This window comes from Caretta caretta, chromosome 13, assembly GCF_965140235.1.
Source record: "Caretta caretta isolate rCarCar2 chromosome 13, rCarCar1.hap1, whole genome shotgun sequence".
NCBI lineage: Eukaryota > Metazoa > Chordata > Testudines > Cheloniidae > Caretta > Caretta caretta.
Window position 1 is genome coordinate 29,999,572 of NC_134218.1, and position 24,939 is coordinate 30,024,510.

At 46.9% G+C, this 24,939-nt stretch overlaps 1 protein-coding gene across 5 annotated transcripts in view; it reads right to left on the minus strand.

Annotated features, from left to right (window-relative positions):
• ACSS2 (acyl-CoA synthetase short chain family member 2) overlaps positions 1-24,939 on the minus strand; it is a 101,117-nt gene that overhangs the window by 27,360 nt on the left and 48,818 nt on the right. For all 5 annotated transcript variants that reach the window (XR_012664737.1, XM_048819964.2, XM_048819963.2 and 2 more), the window contains exons 3-5: positions 2,109-2,200; positions 1,116-1,219; positions 608-680 (exon numbers count right to left, since the gene is read on the minus strand). Coding sequence is in view for 4 of the 5 variants with exons in the window: in XM_048819964.2 (XP_048675921.1) it covers positions 608-680; positions 1,116-1,219; positions 2,109-2,200 (269 nt within the window). In the remaining variant the exon portion in view is untranslated. The remainder of the gene's footprint in view (positions 1-607; positions 681-1,115; positions 1,220-2,108; positions 2,201-24,939) is intronic.

The window sequence follows — 24,939 nt, forward strand, 5'->3', positions numbered from 1 at the left end:
TAACCCTTTACAGGTAAAAGGATATTGTGCCTCTGGCCAGGAGGGATTTTATAGTAGTGTATACAGGAAGGTTGTTACCCTTCCCTTTATATTTGTTACCCTTCCCTTTATATTTATGACAGACTGACATCTTGCTTTACAAATTAAGATGTGTAGCAACACATTACTGAATTTATTCTAAATGCTACTGTTTCCTGGAGGGGTGGGAGGGCACCACATAAATGATGCATCTGGGAAACTGCATCAAGGAGCATCCAATTTATTTCAAAGAGAAAAGGTGACACAAAGTTAGTTTTTGAAAATACACTTGCTATGAAGAGTTGGCAGCAACACAAGCCACTGAGCAAAGTGCACAGGCTGCTTTTAATTCTCTGCTGTTTATCAGGAAAGGGGAAACCGTTACTAAAGCATATTTGCCAGCAGAACGTAGCCCGGAACTGGCAATTCTATTCAGAAACAACTCCTTCCCCCACCCCATCTGAACAGAATTTCCCATTTGCAGGAATATATTTTCCCTGCATTAATAGTTAATCTAGTTTTAAAAATAACGTATTTCCATAGCTAACGCTGTGGTTATGGACCTGCAAGGCAGAGGGGAGTATTTTACCTGCCGTAATGAGGAGAGAACAATTGGAATCGAGAATCCGTTCGCAAAGGGAGTCTGCTGAGAAACCTGCAAACTGACAAAAGAACACATTCAACTCAGCAGCAAAGGATGCTGAAATGCTGGGAATTACAGGATTCAAAAAGGCAACAGAGAGCCTACAAGCACTAATGGATACTGCCAGAGGGCCAGGAGGCGCCCTGGGCTCCAGTGGGCCAGTCAAATACCTGAGGCTCCCTTTGGAGAAGGGCAAGGTGATGGCCCCCTCCAGACTCCTACCACAATACAGCTCGCAGAGCAAAGCAAAAAGCTGCTCCACTTTTAAACTCAAGTCTTTTAGGGAGGGCAAGTGGGATAGGAAATGGCACCTTAATTTTGGCCGCCATCCATCTCGTAATCACTGCCCAGCTTAACAACTCTTCGCAGCCCTCTGTCACTCCGCCACAGGAAAACTATCTATATCCCAAGCACAGGCTCTGAATTTAGCATAATTCCCAGCAGTTGCTCCTACCACAATGGAGTGAAGCGCTCCAATCCTGGCACAGGCAAGCATGGCAACAACCAGCTCAATAATCATTGGCATGTAGATAGAAACTCTGTCTCCTTTCTTTATGCCTGTGAAAAAGAAACAGAAGATATTTCCCATGCCGGCAGGGATGGAACAGCTAAGAGTTCAGTGGCATGAGGCTAGCAGAGATCTGAGCCCTGCTGCTCCTAGAGAAAGTATAGGAAACAACCACTACAGGAGATGGGAAATAGGATACAAAACCACAAGCTAGCAGAATGTTAATCAACGTCACTGCCACATGCAAAGAAGCTCTCAGTTTAAAGCTCAGCTGACAGGAGCCACTGGGTTGAATGTTTAACCCTGTATGCATTAATGTGTTTAATACGGATGCAAGGCCCTCACTGAAGACTTCCAGTGACATTCGCTTGAAGAGTAATAACTGACTAGCATTGTCATCACGATGTATAAAGCCAAAGAATCAAAAGTGCTTTCAAAGTTTTATATTGAAATGGCAACAGTATGAATGCCAGCGATTTCCAAGCCATGTATATGCAAATGCACAAGTGTGTGTGCACACACTTTGCTTTTGTAATCACTTAAGTTCTTTGTAAGGCACCTGGAATGGTTACTGCAACAGGGTGCCACTCTATGCAATGCCCCTTTAAAGAGATACCAATGTAACCAGCTTCCAGTGCTATCATCAAAACCTCTAGTAGGTTATAACCGACACCTTGCTAGGAACTTAACTAAACACAGTAATGGATCTAATAACAAGAATCTCTAGCTCTTGTATAGTGCTTATCAGTAGCTCTCAAAGCACTTTACATAGGCCAGTATCTTTAGCCCCATTTTAAAGATGTGGAAACGGGTGCACAGAATACAGGCCCGTGGCAAAGCTGGGAACCCAGGTCTCCCAGGTCCCAGTCTGGTGCCCTCGTCCCTAGGCAATACCACCTCCCACATCAGAGCAGCATAAAGGTGAGTTAAGTCAGGTACCTTGTTCCCGGAGAACATTGGCAAATTGGCAGACCTTGTGCATCAACTCGCTGTATGAGATCTTCATGGAATCCCCGGGTTCATTCCCTTCCCTGCAAAAACAGAAATCAAGATTCATTCGGAGAGGTTTACAAGGATAAGCAGTAGCTGTCCATCTTCAGTGCAGCTCTCAGCACAGCCTATAGTCTCTAATGAGCTGCCCTTCTGAGCAGAAAGGGCCAAAGCCCACCCTTCTCACCTCAAGCCAAACTCGCAATAGCAGTAGGATTTAATCCAGAGTCATAGCCAAGCTGAAACCCAGCTCCAGGACAGGGCAGCATAAATGGAAGCAATCAGAATTCACTCAGCAGCACTGAATTTCCAGTCTCCAAGGGTGGGGAGGGTCACAAACAGTACAGATGGCAAGAACCAAAGGCACCCCTGCCACATAGAAACTCATGCGGTGCATCCCATCATGAGCACACGCGTTGGAGAACAAAGCCCAGATCTGCTGCGCTGCATCTTGTACATGCTCACCCCAGTGGGGCATGCACACGTGGACTCCTGGAAATCCAGGCCAGTGTCACCACTGGTGACTCGGCCACAGCCAGGACAGCTGCAAAATGAAAGAGCGGAGTAGGACAGGGAAGGCTCCCCTCTTTCCCAGTTCCCTGCCTGCTGGGGTAATGCGGAGAAGCACCCAAAGACTTTTAAAAGGCTCGCCTACACTGCAGTGCCCTGTCTGTAGCCCCCACTGGGTCTGCACTGACTAATGTGAATGCTCCCTGCCACAGACAAGGCACACATTCAGAGGCTCAGAATGTGTCATGATGGAATGAAAGCTGAGAGCTGTCACTCAGAGAGAGAAGAAGTGCAAAATGCCGCATCCCAGAGAAGTGCTTGCTGCCATACTGGGCAAGACAGCAAGACACCAAGGGATTTGTTTTTAATTTGATAACCTGCTGCAGCCACCCCAGTGAAGTGCACGGGGCGTGGCTCATGGTTAGTCAAAGGGTTAACATGGGGGATGCAAACAATACCAGCCAGCAGACTTCCCACCCCACTGACCGGAGTTAGCGCCAATGGAAAGGAATATACAACCTTGGCCCCTTCCAATGAGACAGCACTGAGCAGTTCTCTACCAGATCCTGCCAGCACACAAGCTTCAGTTATCTTTCCAGAATCGTGAGTCTCCGGCTCCTTCTCACCTGCATCCAGGATGGACCCTACATGGCTCCGGACAGCACAAGTGGTGCCTCTGGGGAGAAGGCAGAACCATACCTGCATGCTGCCCCCTGCTCAGGGAAGCAGAGCCCTCCTGGAACTCTCCCCTGACGGACACTGCCCAAACAACAATGCTTGCACGGTCGTGGTGCAGCAAAGAATATTCTAACTTGGGAGCACAGACCCAGCAGTTTAAAGCATCTGAAAATCTACAGCCTACAGAGGTAGCTGCTGAGCCCTAGCTCAAACTGCTCCCTGGACACCCACATCTAGACATGAAAGGACAGCTGTGCCTACAGAAGTGTGCGTATATGCATACATGCTGCCCAAGCACTACACCCATCTGCACACAGGTGTGCGACAGGCAACAGATCTTTCAATCAATGGCAACTGAAAATGGATTTCCATCTTGATCACAGGTGCCAGCATGGCCTCCGGCAAGAAGGAGAGAGTAAAATGAAGGGTGGGAAGTGAGCTAATCATTAGCACAGGAGGCTTGGGCCCTGTCAACACTAGAGGCAATTTTCAGACACTTCCCACCATTGCTGAGACCAGTTCAGCTCTGCCGCTACGAGCAACGCTGGGAACCCTTGTGTAGACCCACTTTGAGCGAGCTTAGATGACAGGAGGTTTAACCGTGGCAGCAGATGGCAGCCCACTTGCATAGCGTTGTCATCATTGCCAACACAGGTAATTTGAACTAGGCAATTTGAGTGTGACCCTTGTGTAGACAGGATTTCAGGGTCAAGAGAGACTCGAGGAACTCTTCAGAGCTGGGGTAAAGCTGATGCAACTCAGCTGACTTGACGGATTGCACTGGCTTAGACCAGGTAAGAACTTGGCCCCAGAATTCCATTCTTGATTCTGCCAGGGAGTTTCTCAGTGACTAAGTTGAATCCAGCCCTCTACTGAATGTGACTCTCTGAATGAGAACAGAGAAGGGGAGTTGCTTCTTCCACTTACACTCAAGCAACAGGGCATGACCTAGACACAGCCCTCAGAAGAGCATTAGTAGAAACACGCAGCAGATGAATCCCACAGGGGGGCAAGTTGCATGAGGAGGGAGCGTGTCCCGACCACAGGTGCAGCTGGGTGCTCTGACATATAGCACAGCATGCTCCAGTGCCAGCAGAATTCTGTCCTGGCCAGCAGGGCAGGTTTGCTTTAGCCAAGGACACAGCAAGCAGCGCGTCTGCTCCCCTGCCCCAAGCTGTCTGGGGTAAAGTGTGCCACATCTGCCTATCAGGGAGTATGTACAACAGTCACCCCACAAGGGGATGGGAGGCTCAGCAAGCGAGTAAAGCCCTAGGATCCTCCCTCAATAGTTACTGAACTTCAGTGCTCACTGGGATTGTTCCAGGATGGCTTGGCTTCCTGCCTCAAGTGTTAATTGGTTGCATTTATTTCCTGTGACATTAACACATTATTACATCAGCAGCCCCCTACACGCTCCCTCCCTGGCAACAAACTCCAAAGAAGCCCATTTGTTTCAGGCGAGGGTGGTGTCTGCTGGGGTAAGATGAGCCGATCACTACACCATGATGCAGCAGCCAATGAGAACAGATTACACTTCCCACCCTGCACTCTGCAGAGGGTCAGAGCAGTGTGGAGACTGCAATCCTGGCAGGCAGCTACAGAGCCAGAACTGGGAAACAGATCCAGAGATGCCAAGGCCAGGAGGGACCATTAGGATCACCTAACCTGACCTCTCCTGTACAACACAAACCAGAGACCTTCCCAACAATCATTCCTAGAGCAGATCTGTTAGAAAAACAGCCCATCTTCATTTAAAAATTGCCCACCATGGAGAATCCACAGCAACCCTTGTTCCAAGAGTTAATTACCCTCACTGTTAAAATTTTACAGCCTATTTCCAGTCTGAATTTGTCTACCTTCAACTTCCAGACACTGGGTCGGGTTAGACCTTTCTCTGTTAGACTGAAGAGCCCTGTCATAAAGGGAAGGGTAAACACTTTAAAATCCCTTCTGGCCAGAGGAAAAACACTTTCACCTGTAAAGGGTTAAGAAGCTAGGATAACCTCGCTGGCACCTGACCACAATGACCTATGAGGAGACAAGAGACTTTCAAAGCTGGAGTGGGGGAGAAACAAAGAGTCTGGGTCTGTCTGATGCTTTTGCCGGGGACAGAACAGGAATGGAGTCTTAGAACTTAATAAATAATCTAGTTAGATATGCGTTAGATTCTGTTTGTTTAAATGGCTGAGAAAATAAGCTGTGCTGAATGGAATGGCTATTCCTGTCTTTGTGTCTTTTTGTAACTTAAGGTTTTGCCTAGAGGGATTCTCTACGTTTTGAATCTAATTACCCTGTAAGGTATTTACCATCCTGATTTTACAGAGGTGATTCTTTTTACTTGTATTAAAATTCTTCTTTTAAGAAACTCAATGCTTTTTCATTGTTCTTAAGATCCAAGGGTTTGGGTCTGTGGTCACCTATGCAAATTGGTGAGGATATTTATCAAACCTTCCCCAGGAAGGGGGGTGCAAGGTTTTGGTGAGGATTTTGGGGGGAAAGACGTTTCCAAACAGGCTCTTTCCTAATAAAATAAAACTGGTTAGACGTTTGGTGGTGGCAGCGTGTCACGGAGTCCCTGGGTGATGCTCTAGAACTGCTCCCCATAAAGCCAGTCAGGACTCTGGGGAAGTCTCCTTTCTGTGAGCAGCCTGTCTTCAGGACACAAAGCTCACACAAATTCCACCTTCCTGGGTCTGAACTCAGAGTATTCAGCATCCTCTGCCCCTCCGTGTGCTTCCCACAGCGAGTCCGCTCAGGCGGGGCTCCGGGGAAGCCAGAGGGTCCTGCACCCCAACTTCGCAGTCAGACGTGACTCTCAGCCAGCCAGTAAAACAGAGGTTTATTAGACGACAGGAACATGGTCTAACACAGAGCTTGTAGGTGCAGAGAATCAGACCCCTCAGCTGGGTCCATTTTGGGGCCAGTGAGCCAGACAACCACGTCTGCACTTCACTCCATGTCCCAGCCAGCCCCAAACTGAAAATCTCTCCAGCCCCTCCTCCTCTGGGCGTTGTTCCTTTCCCGGGCCAGGAGGTCACCTGATTCCTTTGTTCTCCAACCCTTTAGCTCTCACCTCGCAGGGGGGAAGGGCCAGGCCATCAGTTGCCAGGAAACAGGGTGTTGGCCATTCTCTGTGTCCAGACCCCTGCACACACCTGCCCTCTAGGGCTCTGCAATGATCATACACCCTTATCCCATCACCTAGATACTTACGAACTGCATAGGGAAAACTGAGGCACCCCACACTATTCAGAGGAACCATTAAGAACAGTCCCACTTCGTCACACAGCGAAAGTCCAAGGGCAAAAGGTAAAATAGTTTGTACCTTGGGGAAGTTTTAACCTAAGCTGGTAAAAGTAAGCTTAGGCGGTTTTCATGCAGGTCCCCACATCTGTACCCTAGAGTTCAGAGTGGGGAAGGAACCTTGACAAGCCCAGTATTAAATATTTGTTCCCCATGTAGGTACTTGCAGACTGTGATCAAGTCACTTGTTAACCTTCTCTTCGTTAAGCTAAATAGACTGAGCTCTGAATCTACCATTATAAGATATGTTTTCTAATCCTTTACGCATTCTTGTGGCTCTTCTCTAAACCCTCTCCAATTTATCAACACCTTCTTGAAATGTGGACACTACAATGGAACACAGGATTACAGCAGCAGTCACACAAGTGCCAAATAGAGGTAAAATAACTTCTCTGCTCCTGCTTGAGATTCCCCTGTTTAAGCAGCGAAGGATTGCATTAGCCCTTTTGGTCACAGCAGCGTTCAGCTATCATCCATCACAACCCCCAAATCATTTTGAGTTGCTGCTTAACAGAATAGAGCCCCCCATTGTCTAAGTATGATCTACATTCTTTGTTCCTAGATGTACACATTTAGCCATATTAAAACACATACTGTTTGCTTGAGCCCAGCTTACCAAATGATCCAAATTGCTCTATCAGTGACAAGTTTACCACTCCCCCAATCTGTGTTTCACCTGCAAACTTTATCAGTGATAATTTTATGTGTACTTCCAGATCACTCATAAACATGTTAAATAGCAGAGGGCCAAAACCAATTCCTGCGGCAGCCCACTAGAAATACACCCATTCAATGATGATTCCCAATTTACAATTATATTTTGAGACCAATCACTTCATCAGCTTTTAATCCACGTTATGTGTGCCAGGTTAATTTTATATCTTTATAATTTTCTTAATCAAAATGTCACATGGTACCAAGTCAAATGCCTTGTAGAAGTCTAAGTATTTTACTTCAACACTAGTACCTTTATCAACCTGTAATCTCATTTAAAAAAAAAAAGAAAGAAAAGAGAGATGCCTTCCAGTGTGAACTACCCTCACCTTTGCCTCCGAATACCTTGCCTCGCTGTACGTATTAGAGTCCCACTAGAACGCATCCCCCACACATAGCGACTGCATGGAACGTACAAGTTCCCTTTGCTGTGGGGCCTGTATGTCGAATTGTCACTCTTAATCCCACAGAAAATCCACCCAGTCCCCCAGGAGCAGAGCAGCTACTGGCCACTGTGCACCGAGAAGCATTTTCCTAATGTGTGGATCACTCCGACTTCCCAAGACACAGCACTCGGCCTTGTAATTTTAAAGTTATTTATTTTCTTAATGAGCGCATGGTACAACAGGTGAAACACTGGGGGGTGAAGAATAAAGACTGGGCAGGATCAAAGCCTCAGCATGCACTTCTGCTTCTTTTGGGTTTGTTTTTTTTTAAATCCTTTGATAAGAATTAGCTTCATCTGCTCAGTGTTTAATAGGGTTTCACTTGCCTCGAGAATGAGAGCCTCAGGCCTTGTGATGGGTTTGAGGTGCAAAATTTAAACGTCAAGAATACCTTCCCCATAATGTTAGGGCTGTTGGTTTGGTATGGGTCCATCTCTACACAGAAGGTTGCACAAATACCAACAGCGTTTTCTTTAAAACTATAAGTCAAGAACCAATTTTCAAAATTTTTACAAAGGAGAAACAAAAGCTCCTTGAAATACTTTACTAAATTAAATACAGCTATGAAATGCCATTTGGACCGGACACTTTTCCAAACCACAGCACAGTTTGAATCCTGGCATTTAACTGTTACTTCATAATTTTATGACACCACATGGATCACAGCATGAAGATTTAACACTTTCAAGCCCTTGAGAGAGTCATAGCTACGTAACACAGGGCTTCCGATCCCATGGTTTAGGAATTCCCATGCTGCATGTGCATATGTAACCCAATGGTGTGTGTTACAGGGCCCCTCTGTGCCTGATCCACAGAGGATACGAACCATTACAGCCCCTAGCTAGAGGCACAGTTCTTTAGCTCAAGCTGTAACAGGTCAGGTCATACTTTTAGCTCTGGAGGTCCCTGTTACAGTCTGGGTGTGTTGGCCAAGAGGGCAGTGCGCTCTCTCTCTCTCTCTCACACACACAGTCTGCCTACAGAGCCCCTGCAGAATTCAGTTTCAATGATTGATTGACTCTACACTACAAAGTTAGTGACTGACCAAACTAAAGATACTCATGTCCCTGGAACACACACACAAAAGACTGCCCTGGGAGACGCTCAGGCAGCTGCCTCAGGGAGCACATCAGCTTTGAACTATGCTCTGAACTCAGGTTTCCAAAAAGGAAAATGATTTTGAGAGTCAAGGGCCTTCTAGTGAAGATCCCCATCTAGCAGCCCCCAGATAGCCACCCCCAGGAACCATTAGCCAGAGCACATCAGCAGGTGTCAAATAACATATTGGTGCATTAGAAGGGAGACAAAGAAGCGGGTGCCAAACTCCATAGGGCTCTTACCTCCTTCTCAGCACACTATGTTTTAGGGGAGGAGGGAGCCGGCAAGCTCTCCAGAGCATGCCTGCAATGCGCTCCCGGCAGCTAACCCAATTCAGCAAACCGGCCGCCAGGTTCTGAGCAGCTGCAGCACAGCAGCCACTCCCGGAAGTATGCCGCAAGAGGAGTGAAGCAGAGGAGGAGTTAAAGGCTGAGGTATCAATAAAGCAGTATGGGACCACTCTGGTGGATGAGTTGTGGCCAGCAGGGAGCAAGAGGTACACAGGAATGGCTGCCATCCCACGGAGAGGTGGGGAAAAGCCATCCCTTAGTGAGGGATCAAAGAAGGATCTATTATAAAAAGATGATCCGTAGAAGCCTGGGAGATCTCATTATGGGGCAGGGGCTGGTTTGATTAGCTGAGGTTTTTTAATCTGCTGCAGAGTCCTAGAGCTGGAGGAGCCAAGGACCTCTGTTATTTGACCCACGCAGCATCCCAGCCCCAGAGCCCCAGGTCTGATTGGTTTAACAGAGCTCTTGAATATGGCACGCGGGCAACGAAGGCCGCAAAGCAGTTAGCATTCGACACCCATTCTCCCTCCAGCACAGGGCAAGCACAGAGCCCCTTCTCCACAGCCACCTCCACTGCAGCATTCTTCAGTCAAGGAGTGCTGGCTTCGTCTGCACCAACTGGCGGGGTGACAAACGCGCTGGTGAGGCGTCTGGAGGGGTCCCCGGGATGTGAGGAAAGGTGGTGTGCGAAGAAGAGCATGGGGACTACTGCCTCACCTAGCATCGGCAGCTCACACCAGGAGAGGGGAAGCCAGGAACCTGCCCCAAAATAAGTCACAGGAATAAAGGTCAACATCTCAGTGCACCTTAGGGCGCGCCTTCACTGGCAAGGTTAAAGCGGTAGTCGTGGCATACCACCCACCTCCCAGCACTGGTGCACGGTCTACACTGGCACTTTACAGAGCTGAAACTTGCAGCGCTTGGGGGGGGTGGTGTTTTTTCACACCCCTGAGCGAGAAAGTTGCCGTGCTGTAAAGTGTCAGTGTAGACAAGCCCTTAGATTACCTTGTAAGCTACTGTTTGTGAAACCTGCTTGAGCAATGGTTAAAGACAGCCCCAGCCCAGTGTTTATACTCCACAAGCAGCCATGGCTTTTATCAGCAGGGATCAGGTCTGAGGGAGATGTCACTGATAAGCAGGTGTAAGGAGAGAGGGGTTGCTCAGGCTGGGTGGGGGAAGGATGAGGAGTAACAAGATGAAGCTGAGCAAAGGAACAGGTTCCTGATAGGGAGATCTGCCAGGCTTTTGGGACAGTCAGTCTCCCAAGGGAGGTGCAGCAGCCCGAGGCATAGCCATGTTTGGGGGCCCAGACAGAGCCCAGCAGGAAGCCAACGTAAGGGTAGAGCAGCCAGACTGAGCCTTTGAAAGCATCTCCCCCATCTCCCTTTGGCCAACAGTACCAGGGGGAGGGCACACACCAGCTAGAGCAACCTACTTATCATTGTAGGCCACAAAGTGTTACCTGGGCTGCAGGCAGAGAACCACAGTGCCCCCCACCTAACCCTCCCCACAAACCCCTATGCCCAGCGCTCTCCAGCCACAGACCACTCCACAGAGTGGGGCCAAGTGCGGAGAGCCAGGTGTGGGGCCAGAGACCCTGACCCTGACCCTGGACCCCTCCGTGCAGGGCTGTGCAGCAGCCGGCATCCCGCTGCAACCCTGGACCCTGCTGTGTGGGGTTGGGTGGCAGCCCGGACCCTGAGCCCGCAAGGTGGGCCCCGGCAGCAGCCAGCAGCCCGGGTCCTGGAGCCCGCCACGAGGAGCCAGGACCCGGAGCCCCTGTGGCCTTTAGCACACAGCTGAGCTGAGCTGGGCCACAGCTGTGTGCTAATTGGGCTGCATGAGGCCCGCAGGTTGAGAACCGCTGAGCTAGAGGCAGAGGCCCAGCCAGTGCCAGCTCTGTGGCCTTCTGCCTGCTCCCCACCCTATATGAGGGAGGCCCATATGTGAACTCCTAGGGAGACACCATTACATTGGTGGCTGGGGACAAGGGAGGAAGCGATTTCAGGAGGGTGTGGAGAAGGAAGGGCAAGCTCCCATGGGAGGAAGGACCCCTTGGAAGGGGTGTTCTCTAGCTACAAGGGAATGAGGGAGAGGGAAGTCCTGTTCCCAGGTTGTGTGACAAGGTTGGATACACACACTTTGTGTGGATGGAGTTACAAATCCAATGGGCCAACAGCTGAAAATAAATCTTGCCTGAATGCTCTGGGCAGTCACGAAGGCTGTTATTCTGGCCAGCTGGTAAACAAAGCTAGGGTGGAAAATGACAAGTTAGCCTCAAAGCCATGAGGTTTAGACACTGCCGCTAAATTGAAATCTAGGCCCTCTGCCAACCGTGGGGTTTTACAATACAGGAAGATACGATTTGTAGCACGTTTTTCACTCCCTTGCACTGGGTGACAGCACAAGAAAGTGACCAATTCTGCAGGGAAACCGTCACTCTGATCATATACCCAATCCTGTCAAATGCTCAGCATGAAGTAGCTGGGAAATCTGAGACAAACTGTCCTATGGGGGCGGGGAGGGGAACCTTTTCTAACTGTACTGACAGCATCCCTTTAGCTGGCTAAAAGAGCTCCCTAAGGCACGAGAGAAGGAAAACGCAACCCAGTTATAAATGCAAGAGGGAAGTACGCAGCCTTTGGACAGGAAATGCTGAAAGAGGCCTGAGGTACACAACTGCACAACAGAAAGCTCACATGGGAAGCCAGAAAGCCAGCTCCTGGCCTGAGGCATGACTCAACAGCGCAGACATGGGAACCTTCAGGAAGGTTTGGTTGGCACCACAGAAATTTTATAATCAAGTCTAAATGTGGTAACTGGAAAATGCTCCATAGCCTAGGGACCAAGCCAGTGCCTGGACCTGGGAGTGTTCAGGTGGTCATCCCGCCGCTCTCTCAGTAGCCCTTTCCCTGAACACAGGCACAAGCAGAGGGGACAAGCTGGAATCAACCGCTAATCTGCTGGAGACCAGGTTGTAGCCCTTGTGATATACCCCTAACCAGTCTATAATGCTCTGAGGGATAGTATCCAACCCAGGGGGATCAGAAAGGCTTTTATCAACCCCCTATACAGAGCTACAATTTAATTACTTGAAATACCAAATGAAGCTGCTTGAGACATGATTTCCCCAGTCAAGATGGACGAGAGATGCAGGAGCAGCCAATGTAACAGTAATGCTAGAGTCTGGGAAAGACTTGTGTCTCTAATGGGCCCACATTCCTAATCATAACCTAAGAAGATGGGCTGAAACATTCAGCTAAAATCCTCTGCAAAATGCATTAATAGGGATCATTTAAGATTATGATGAAATGAACAACCAATAGATAAAGGGAGAAGGTTATTTTCCCTGGCAAGCGCAACAGAGAAACACTGGCCTATTGTTCAGTATTGATGCAGAACAGACAGACTTTTCTGTGGGTGGAGTGAGTCCTAAAAAATGGTCCCACAGAAAATGGGGATTAGCACAAAACATTAAGCCTGGATGGAAGCCCTAGAGGCCATACAAAGAGTAACCAGAAACAGATCAGATTGAAGTGGGTGTTTAATACACATCGTGGGAGACAGCCACTCCGTTTGATGCAGAAGCTCTCTCATAGACTACACAGAGGAATGGAACTTACTGTAGCGGATTACTGTCTGCTAAACTCAAGGACAGGTCTCAAATTAGTTAGGGACAAGATCTAATATGAGCCCTCTCCTAATGGGGAGATTTTCCCCCTTCCTCATCTACTAATGCTGAGGTTCCACATCTCCTGCCTCTCCCCAACCCAATACACACCAGTTATTTAAGCAGACTCCTGAGGTGCTCTGGCTTTCTACAGTGACAAATGAAGGGAGTACTCTTCATTCGGAGTCTTGCCAAAAGGCCTGTTTCTGCCCACTCCCAGCAGTCAGCCTGACATCTTCTTTCCTCGTGATAACGAACACAGAGGCTTCTGTTTGGGGGGAGCGGAAGTTGATTTGAACATCACAGTTTGTAGGGAGGTTTGGCACCGAAGTAGTTCCTAGAAGTTTTGACAAATTTGGCAACGCTTTTCCTGTTGGAGCGTCAGTGCAAGCAGAACAGCAGAACGCACCGCAGCCAGGCTCAGCCTGGACTACACACAAAAAGACACTGCTTTTCCTGCACTGGCTCTGAACCCCTTTCAAGTCCAGGCAATCCCCTTGTGCGGGCGCTCAAACCAGCAAAACTTTCCACACAAGGGAGTCGCATGGATTTCACCAAGTAGAGTCAGGCACGCTCTACACACAGACTTGCAGCTGTTTAACTAAAAGTCAATCTAAAACACTGTGTTAGTTAAACAGGGCAGGTCTGTGTGCACACCAGGCCTCAGAAGCCAGTTTACTGCCATCGGTGCAGCCTCACCGCGTAGATCAGGCCTAGGAGACTGCTTCCAAAATGAAGTGGTTGCACAAGAATTGTCTGTGTAGGCGGCGGCGGCCTTGGCACAACCAGCACAGCATTGAGAAATGATCTCCTGAGGCACCCAAGCGTTCAGCCCCCTGGGTTGGGAGGGGACTGGCACTGGCAGCAGGATGTTTTCTGCAAGGCACCCTCAGCTTTGGATATGACTGTCCCCTCTGGTCCAGAACACTCCTTGTATAGCACCTGGAAGAGCTGCAAGGCCCATCAATCCCCTGGAACGTGGGGCTAGTGGGGTACTTTATTTTCCTCTGTTTGACGGTTGGGATGGCTAATTGGTTGGTGATGTGGGCGGGGAGTGATACCGCCTGGGCTGGCATTTGAACAGATCATATCATTTAGATTATGTGCAAACACCTGGAGCTCTGTTTAGTATCTTAACCCTTTGCCTGCTGGCCCTGCTAGCTCAGTGCTGCTCAGACAGACACTCAACCTCCGTGACGAGATTAGGAGAACATGACTGACTGTTTAGGCTCATAACATAGCCCATCGTAGTCTTGTTGGAAGAGGCCTTGGACAATTTAACCAAAATTCCCAAGAGGACTACATTTACTAGCCAGAGGTGGAAAAAACAGAGAAGGGGAATGCCACGAGTGAGGTTCAGAGGCAGCAACCTAAGGAGAAGTCCAGCCCAAAGTGCTGGGGTTCCTAGCCAGGAGCTATTCCTGGCCCACCAACATGGGCTGCACAGTAATACAGACAAGGCCCCTTTACCTGTGGGTAAGAAGTGTGAAGAATGTGGGAGCTCTATTATTTGGAGTGTTGTATGAACCTCCATTTGTTCGACTCTGAGTGGGTGGTGGCTCTATGGAACATTAAGGGTTAACTCGGTCCTGGTGGGCTCCGGAGGGTTGCAGGAAGGCAGATAGTTAACCCCAATATAGGTGTCAGCTCCTTTAACAGTAGCCCCACCACATTCCTGACCAAGGCTCTGGCTGGCCCCACCTGTGAACTGCAGGTTGACCAGGTTCAAGCGTTGCAGCGCAGACTTTGAATAGGACAGAAGACAGCCTATGAGCTGAGAGACACACAGACCAGGGGCCAGGCTGAAGCTGTACAGTTAGACCATCTTGCCGAGCCCCAATGTTGTGGGAGGCCTGGGTCAGGTGGGGCCTACTTCCCTTGGCAATGAAAGGCTACGTTTAGCTCAGACATGTCTGAAGCTGTCCCAAGTCACTGAGATTTCAGACCCATCACAAGCTCCCAAAGAGACTCCTATTAGCAGCTGTGGTGATACAGCTGGTAACCGGGGGGCTGTCGCCTGGTCAAACCAGTCCAGAAGTGGGGTGAAGCACAGGACTGCACTCACAGAAGGAAAGGAAAAGTGCCTGCAGAGACAGAACGGGCAAAGGTCCAGCTCACCCTGAACACAGGGCAGGAAAATGGTATTTCCAAGTTTATATGAAGTTTGTACAAACAGAGGATAAGAGACACCAATATGAACACACTACTCTTACACAGTGCATTTCAGCAGTAGATCTCAAAGTGCTTTACAAAGGAGGGCCATATCATTAGGCCCAGTTTAACGATGGGGAAACTGAGGCAGAGGTGAAGTGATTTGCCCAGAAGGACAGTAGCAGAGCTGAGACTGGATCTGGATCTCCAGAGTCCGAGTCTGGTGGGTTATCCACTAGGCCCCCACTGCCTCCCACTCCCAGTGCCCATTCCATTCTGCCAAGCAAGCTAAATGTCTGAAGGAGAGGAACAGAGCTTCACAGCACAAACCTCACAATGCATCTAAAACCTAAGTGCAATTCTAACTGGACTTCTGGTGTCACTGCCGCTGGCTGCAACCACCGTGCTGGATGAATTATCTGTCAATATTATTAAATGAAAATGCACATTTGATTTTTAAAATTTCAGCCCCAACTCTGTAATCGGATCCGCAGAGATTCATGCCCAAACCCATGCAGAACCCCACGGGATTAACCTAGGTAAGGATTTTTTTTTTTTAATGTCTTGGTCATGTACCTTTAAGCCTGAAAGGATTTCTATCACCTGCAAAGATCCTTGGCACTGCCTTTACGAGTAACACTTTACTAATGTTAAAATGCAACCTACAGTCATAAGCAGCAAACAGAACCTGTCCATGCACAGAAAAACCAAGCGGGCAGCTCTCACCCTCCTGTATCAGATTCAGCTTTGCATTAATATGATGCCTTTTGGCCATTCAGTCTAATTAAAGCAAGGCAGGAAATTCTGAGCCTTTACAGCCTTTCAGAACTTGAGAAACTGCCAGGAGCTTTTAAGCAAATTACACTTGTTCTTTCCAGTCCAAACACTGCTCTGCACTCCGTGTTGCTCCTACAGCCCAGAATTCACCCAGCCGGAGTTGGACGCTGCTCCAGAATGCATAGATTTGTCTAGTGAATATCTAGATTGGCTGAGTTATTTCATCTTGTTTGGGGAGCTATGCAATAAAATTCTCCACAAGTACCAGATTTCACTGGACTGTAGACTCTGCCTGGACACCACTGATGAAGTCACCACAGAAATTCTTTCCCCAGTGGATGGGGCTCAATTACTAACTATGCATTCACTCAACACACACCACTGTGGCTAGCAGCCAGCATATGCACATTAACGAAGCAGAGCAGACAAGTGTTTTGCATGGGCTTAGTTTCACACGGGACAGTAGGGAGGCTCAGTTAATCCTACCTTCTCTAAGGCCCCATTAGCACCCCTTACAGAAATCCTTCCAGTTACACCTTTGTATTTCACCAAGCAAAAAACAGAGTTTCAGGTGAAGAACGTTTATATCAAATACAAACACTTGCAAACTGTTGGGTAGTCATAAACAGTTATTCATCATTGACTGCTATATAAATATAGGCCAGAGGAAGTTTCTGTCTCCCCCATCCATAACTTTGGGTTACACAACGCTGCTAGTCTAACCAGTAACTACACCCGGCCTAGAGAACGTATGTTGTGCCTATTGGTTGATACCCAGTAAGTGCTGTTTAGAGAAAACACCTTAATGCTAAGCCTTTTTTAAACAATGTATTTCATTCCCAAAAGAGTGTCTTCAGGGCAGGTCTACAATTGTGACGCTTTCTCAGGGCCGTCCAGAACTATAGGTGACCTTGTTACCTCTCTGCCTTAGCAAAACAGATTTGTTAGTGTTAATCTGATGAAAGCTCCCTGTAACTAGAGCCCTGCATGGATACAAAATTTGTACCTGCATCCGATTCACAAACATGGTCCGTGGATATACGCAGATTTGCAGTGCTACCTGTAACCCCAGTTTGTCAGCCAGGCATCCAAACGCCTTAGAATTCTGCCAGCTCTCCTAGCCTCACAGGAGACACTGGATACACCCTAAAAAATAAATTGGTTAGTCTCTAAGGTGCCACAAGTACTCCTTTTCTTTTTGCGGATACAGACTCTGGATACACCCTAGTCCCCAAACCCTTTGGAAGAGCGCTTCTCTGCATTGTGCAGCTCATCACTGGACACTCACAGCCATTACCAGCTCCGCTGTCTCCCATGTGTTGATTTCACAATGCTTAAATTACATTAAAGGTGGGGAGATAACTACCTTCCCTCCTATCTGGAAGAAAACCTGTTTCTCCCTCTGTTTGGTTACAAATTTTAAAGCTTATCAGTAAGTATTCATAATTCTTCATACAGCATTAATATACATGCTTTCACAATGATATTAATTACTAGTGTGTTACCAGCTTTCATTTGATACCTTACAAGACACTTGTAATATAAGAAAAATGCTCCTTGGATTAGTCAAAATCCAGTGATTATGACTTTTGAATTAGGCTTGTTACGAATGTACAAGCAAAGGAATAGTAACAGTATGTTTAATTGACTTAAGGATATTTACTTTTTTGATATAGCATGGCCAGAGGACAGCAGGAGAGTGTTAGAAGGGAGCCTTATTCCCTGTAGAGGGAAGAAAGTTTGCTATAAATTAATTAAAGCACCTGAAGCCAGTCACATGATAAAACCCCCCTGCTTCAATCAGACAAGAGGAGGAGTTGAAGCAGAGTGGATTGGTGTTGGAGCAGAGAGCAGTTTGGAGGGAAGCAGAGGAGAGTTTGGAGAAGTGCTGTGGTGGGCTAAGAAGACCAAGACCCTACGTAAAGGGACACCTGGTTTGTGCAGAGGGAGAGCAGGAAGCCCCACAAGCTGAAGGGCAGGAGAGGGAAGTAGCCCAGGGGAAGGAACCGCTAGTTCAAGCATTTTACTGCTATCCCTAGGGCCCCTGGGCTGGGACCCAGAGTAGAGGGTGGGCCCGGGTCCCTCCCTCTCCACTCCCCTCCTCTAGGACACTAGTGGGGCAGTTAATACCCCAGTACAGGGGCGAGAAACGGTGCCCTGAACCTCCACCCAAGAAGAGGAAGCGTGAGACCAGTCATAGTAGTGCTGGCAATTTGCCACACTTTGTATATTTGACATGGAACGCCGACCATTTGTGTTTTAACAGTTTATAAAGCGTTAACCTTTTGAACCCCAATGTGTATGGTCCTTGAATAATTGTCTGACCCCACAGTGAAAATTTTAAATAGATAAAAATCTTAAAAAATGCTTAAAAATAAACCTGGATATTATCCAGCACAATTATAAAACCTGAAAGTCACATTCTGCCAAGCCAACATGTAAGTGTGGTTATAGATAGCAGTCGCACAGTGTTCCTATTGTACATGACTTTAACCCCACCGGCTCTCTTGCTGGTTTGAGAGCACAGTTCCCGACATTCTCCAGCACAATCTGTCGGTCCAAATCTTGCACATACGTGTTTGTACTTGTCATAACCATATAGCTAAAGAGTAGCAAAAAATCCCTCCTTTACCTGTGAGGGGTTAAGAAGCTCAAATAACCTGGTTGGCACATGACCAAAAGGACCAATAAGAGAAGATTATCCTTTCAAATCTGTGGAGGGAATCTGCAGTCTGTGGAGGGAGGTTTTTTTGTTGTGTGCTTCATTGTTGCTCTCTCGGGACAAAGAGAGGGATCAGGCAGGAAAAAAAAACCTCTCCTAAAACCAAACCTGAAATAAGCCTCTAAGATTACAAATTGTAGGTATAGCAAGAGAATGTGTTAGTTTATCTTTTGTTTTAGCTTGTGAATTTTCCCTGTACTAAGAGGGAGGTCTAGCCCTGTTTTTTTTTTTTTTTTTTTTGCCTAGAGGGGAATCCTCTGTTTTAAATCTTATTACCCTGTAAAATTACCTTCCATCCTGATTTTACAGAGGTGCTTCTTTTACTTTTTTTTCCTTTATAATAAAGTTCTGTTTTTAAGAATCTGATTGGTTTTTAGTGTCTGAAAAACCCAAGGGTCTGGTCTGTGCTCACCTTGTTTACCTATCTGGTTCGTAGATTATTCTCAAGCCTCCCCAGAAAAGGGGGTGAAGGGGCTTGGGGGAATATTTTGGGGAAACAGGAACTCCAAGTGGTCCTTTTCCTGAATCTTTGTCTAACTCACTTGGTGGTAGCAGCACTACTCATCCAAGGACAAGGAAGGATTTGTGCCTTGGGGAAGTTTTTAACCTAAGCTGGTAGAAATAAGCTTAGGGGGTCTTTCATGCAGGTCCCCACATCTGTACCCCAGAGTTCAGAGTGGGGAGGGAACCCTGACAGTACTTTTCTCCATCTGGAAGCCAGGGGGTCAAGTTCTAACCCACAGAGTTCATTCTAAATTAGTGACACAGAAACATGGGAACAGACAGACTAGATCAGACCCGAGGGCTACAACTCAGTGCCCTGTCTCTGACAGTGGCCAGCACCAGATGCTTTGGAGCAGTCTCAGGCTCTTGAGTTGTCAGTGGCTTTTTTAATGTGGCTCTTGGCAGTACAGGATATTAAAACACACTGTGACTGAACACAGAGCATGACAGTAAATGAAGCAATGAATTGACACTGCTGTGTCTCTTTTGGGCAATGTTAATGGCTAATTTGGCTCCTGAACCACTGAGGTCTGATATGACTGCTTTAGAGAAAGGTGTAAATACCCTGCCATAGCAGATGTGGGATAATCTGCCCCCCAGATAAGTCTGACGCGGATCTCTCAGAGAGTGGCTTCATGAGGTTTAATATCTCTGCCAGTGTTTGTTAGCAATAACAGTTTTAACTTCTTATCCATATGATCTTGTTAGATTCAGCAGGTGACAAACTAATTTACCAGCTGTGCCCCCAAAGAGCTAAAGAGCAGGGAATGTATCTGCAAGAGTGTCCTTAACTAGGCATGAGCCTCACATTAAACCTTGAATAGCAACTGATCTGTGCATCACCCATGCGCTTTCCTTGCCTTGCAGCAGGTAGGGGTAGACAGTGTCTCTCCGGAATGCTGACAGATTAGCAATCCCATTAGACTAGAGGTTAGTGAACCTGAGAAACTTGCTGCAGCAATGCTAGGCAGTTATAAAACTGTGATTAAGGTTTTTGTTTTTTCCAGCTCACAAAAAGCACTACTGGACAAGTGACACATTCCTTGGAAAAGGAAAGAGGGATGTGTAGCACAGAGAGTCCAATGGGCAGAAGATACACCAAAAGAAAAAAAAATCAGGAAGAAATTCTTGAGCTAGTTATCTGTGCGAGACATTTTAACTGATGACTTTGAGTACATGATTGTCCCAAATCAGCACTGGTTGGAACGAATATTGCACAGAAAAGGCAGTTCTTCTATAGGGGAGTGAAATTAAAAGGATTGATTTACCAGAGTGTCTGTAATTTTTCCTCAAATCCTGGGAATCTGTGCAATAAGTACCAGGTGCAGCTTAAGACATGTTCCAAAAGATTGTGTAACTCAAGGTTATCTCTTTAGTACTGTGTACTACACAAATGATGGTTTCTCCGGTGTTTGTGTTACTTTTTCTGTACGGTGGCCCATCTCAATGGCTTCAAACAGCAGGTACATCCTGTTAGAAGTTAATCAAGACTTCAAGGTCTATTATGTAAACAAATGACAAGTGTTGAGAATCTCCTAAAGAGGATTTTATTTCTGTCCTCTTCATGCTTTGGAGCCATTTACCTGCAGGATTGAAAAACCTCTTGCCCAGAACATGTAGGAAGCTTCCCCAGGCAAGTGCCAACCCTTTAAAATAAAAACTTAGATTCTGTACAAAAATTTCTGGCCTTTATGATTACAAAGATAACCCTTCAAACATGAACAAAGGTTAAACCACTGCAATGTTCAGTCTGCAGACAGACTGCTCCAGAACCCCTGCTACTGCCCAGAGCTTCCCAAGCTGCATGAACAAAAACTAGCCAGTCTTGTTAGTTTAACAATGCTGCTTTTCAGATCCAGCTGGACAGCCCTGAAGTTGACATGCATCAGGTCAGTTTCATTCTTCAGCAGCCTACAAACATTCCTAATTGCAGAGGCAGGTGTGGGAACTCTTCTCAGGGGAAGGGAACTCAGAAGTGAAGCCCAAAATGTGAGGGGGGAGAGCCCCCTTCCTCCCTCCTTGCAGCCACCAGGAGTCTGGGGGAGGTGTGAGGTAGCAAAGATTTAGCACCCACACAGAAACCAGGAGGTTGGAGGAAAGAAGGGGGGCAGGGTGTTGGGAAGGACAGAGGAAGAGAACTTGATGTTTATCAAACACTGACAAAATAACATAAGAGAAGGAGTCCCCACAGCAGGGTCCAGGGACAGCGCCCTCGGAGGAATCCCAGCACGCTCCCCTTTCTCAACAGGCAGAGAGGTCAAGAGATGCCGTCTCACTGATGCACTGTCCCTGAATGGTGAGGTGACCATACCTCTGTGGCTAATAGGTTTAGTCCTCTGGCTACTGCATGTCTGGTAAAGTTTCCAAAATCGGTGGGGTGCCTGAATGGGGGAGGCTGGAAAGGTCTGGTGTTAGAACAGAAAAAAAGTAGTCAGAAAGATTTAGGGGAAAACAAAGGGAAAAATATGCAACACAAGGTAGGAGAAAGGAAAAAAGCAGAGGATGAAGACAATTCAGGAAGAGATGTATCGTGTTCTGTGAAAGGTAAAAACCTGGGGAGCGGAAAGAAGAGAAGAGAAGGTCTGACAACTCCAAGGGATGTAGTAATGCAGGTTAGTGGAGCAGGATTCAGATATACTACTGGATGGATTTGACTAACATTTTGAGGCATTTCACCAGGTCCATAATCAGTCAAATACTATTCAGTAAGTATAGTAGTATAGTATTGGTGAAATTAGCCTATGAAATTTTATTTTCTGCTATTCGACCAGCCCTGGTAGTAAGTTATAGTCAGGAAACCATCCCCTACACAGAACTGACAATACACTACACACAGATGCAGCGAGAACAGTTTAAGCGTCAGGAACACAGTGGCTCAAGCAATTTTTTGCCCAGAGTAGCAAGCTTATTCCTAGGACTAAGAGCGGGTAATGTGCATTTTTCAAGCCCTGTCCATCAGTGACTGTGTTGACTATCTGCTCCTGGATTAAAGTCTTTGTATACAAACACAGATGACTTGTACAAGATTGAAATGTTAATGTATTTTCCAAAAGCCTTCTTTTGTTGGATATTTTCACTCTCTTTCCAAGCTCCAGCCTCTCCCCATACTCACCTCTCTACTTCCCCAGGTCCGTCTCACCCATGCTTCATTTGTCCATGCCCAGCAAAGGATGAGGGTCGTTAGAACAGCTTTATATTTTGCATAACTGGGCTTTTGGGCTGCACCAGCGAGAAACTGATGTGTATTATAGTATGGAATTATTTTCATTCTGCTGGTGCTAGCTAAGTGCTAGTGACATAACTGCCACCAGCAACTACAAATTCTCCCACCGAGACATCCAAAACACGGGAAGGGAAGCATTTGGGGGAAAGCGAAGCAAAAAATCCTGATGTAGCCATTACTCTGTGTCACTGAGGATTTACTGAAGATATTTTCTTTTCCTCTAATACACAACAGAAACCCATTGCACTAAAATGCACTGCTCATTTTGCAGGCATATCTATGACATTAGCAAGTATTTAAGTAGATTACATTGCTGTAGCTATAGTGGTACATACGCCATACCTATCTTAGTAAGTATCTTACTTGTGGCTGTCTTGTCTGCCCAGAATAATTTCATCTCAGAGATCTGTATCTGTTTTCTCTCCAAGGTTAATTTAATAATGAGGACAAATAGTAATTTAGACAAGCTTTCAGCCAATCATAGAAACTGAGTTTAATCACTTAAAGCCTGGCACAAATCCATGCTGACAGAAGACAAGAGATTCATGTCTATTTATCTTGCCATAGAAAAATACCATGGTAGCAAGAGAAAAAGTTACCCACATCTGCATGTGCCTTCAAGGTGCAGATTGGTTCATTCTGTAGCTCAAACTGTACTTGATATTTTCTTCTTTTGAATGTTCACCCAACTTTTAAAAGAATCTTCCATGAACAATTTAATCTACCACAGTGTTATTCACTACAGCCAACCAGCAAAGTTACAGGTGGAAGCAACAGTGAGTTGTATACAGAAACAACAGGTATACAAACTACCACCTCCGAAAGGAGAGTCATGCAGAGAGCAGGAATTCCTTCATAAGGGTTTCCAGTTCTCAAATAAGTTAGACATATTTGGCTTGCCCTCTGGCCAGAGTTCTCCTCACTTGGTGCTCTAAGAAAGATGGCATCAGAGGTAGGAGTTAGCCTAAGCTATTTAGTTGTAATGTCCGCTTTCCCTGAGCTACTAGCTGCTCCACCAATACACTCGGAAGCTGAGCCCAGTCCTGCCCTCCCCAGTGACTGGGTACACCAGTATAGCCATCAATGGACACTCTGGCTGCTACAGTACTGTAAGCCCAAAAAAACAGAAGTAGGTCACCCACAGATATGTGCCTATTCCTAGTGAGAACACAGACTTCTACAGATTGATTGTTTCTGCAGTTTCCACAGGAATTCTGCATCCCTGGCTTTCCATCAGCTCTGCTCAGGGGGTCTGTACCTTGGGGATTGAGCTCGTTGGTGGGTGGGCCAGGAATCTCATTCACCCTCTTTCTTTCTGGGAGTTTTTAAACTTTCTCCTTTGGGTAAGGACAGCAGAAGTGGAAAGATAAAGTACTTCTCCATTACCCTCTGTTATTAAATTAGCTGATTTGACAAACTGACATTTTCCTCTGTATCTTCCTCCTATATCAACTGCATTGAGCCCAGTATTCCCTTTGGGGGAGCCCCTCTCGCCCCCTGTATCACGAGTGCCCATTAGGTCACACAGGATCACTCCTTCCCTCTCCACTGGGTTATTTCTCAATTCCAAGTTCTGTACTTTTGTCCATAGGGACATGTAAATGCTCTTGGTTGATGGTTACTTGTATTATTCAAACTGGAGTGACATGTCAGGTTTTGGAGTGGAAAAGAAGCTCCCCATCCCAGCTAGCAGGAAGCTCCCTTAAGGGCATGATCCTACAGTTGTGCTGAGCACCCTCACACCTACTGAAATCAATGGGAATGGAAATCACAATACGCAGAAATTCAGCACCCTTCTTCATACACAGCTGGCTTGGCCTGTCTTCTCGTGGCACTGGGGGGAACATACTGCCCTGCCCTATTTATCAGTCACACTTGGCCTGGAGCATGTTCCACACTTGAGGTATCAAGGACGTTTGACTCTTACTGTTTTCACTGGTCACCTTTCTCTGGTTTGTCAGGCTATTGTTTATCCTCAGTCTTGTCCCACAAGGAATCTAGAATAGACTATTCTAACACTGACAGGTTTCAGAGTAGCAGCCGTGTTAGTCTATACCCGCAAAAAGAACGGATAAGAAAAGAAAAGGCGGACTTGTTGCACCTTAGAGACTAACAAATTTATTTGAGCATGAGCTTTCGTGAGCATCCGATTAAGTGAGCTGTAGCTCACGAAAGAAATACATCCGATGAAGTGAGCTGTAGCTCACAAAAGCTTATGCTCAAATAAATTTCTTAGTCTCTAAGGTGCCACAAGCCCTCCTTTTCTTTTATTCTAATACTGTTGTCAAAACCAAATGGCTCTGTTACTATGAGTTGCTCCTCCTCTCTTTGCTACCACATTCTTCCACTCACCTGTATATCCATCCCACATGTGGTCTAAACCTACCACAGCTCCCCTGACCATGCCTCTCTTCAAGCTCTATATGCAGTTGGTCTGCAAGTGATTTCTCTCAGCAACATCAGCTGTTGTCCGAGTTCCTCCACATTCTCTTCCAAAATGGAAAACGGGTTGCACTGTTTGCATCTGCAGCTCTGTCTTCCTGCAGAAACAGCAGCACTGAAATGGCTACCAATGGAACCAAAGTAGCTCGCAGACAAGCTACAGTATCCCAGGAGATGCTTCTTTTAGTAATGACCTCTTCAGTTTCAAGAACCTATCTGGGTTTAAGCACTCATAGACAGCCTTCCCATTCG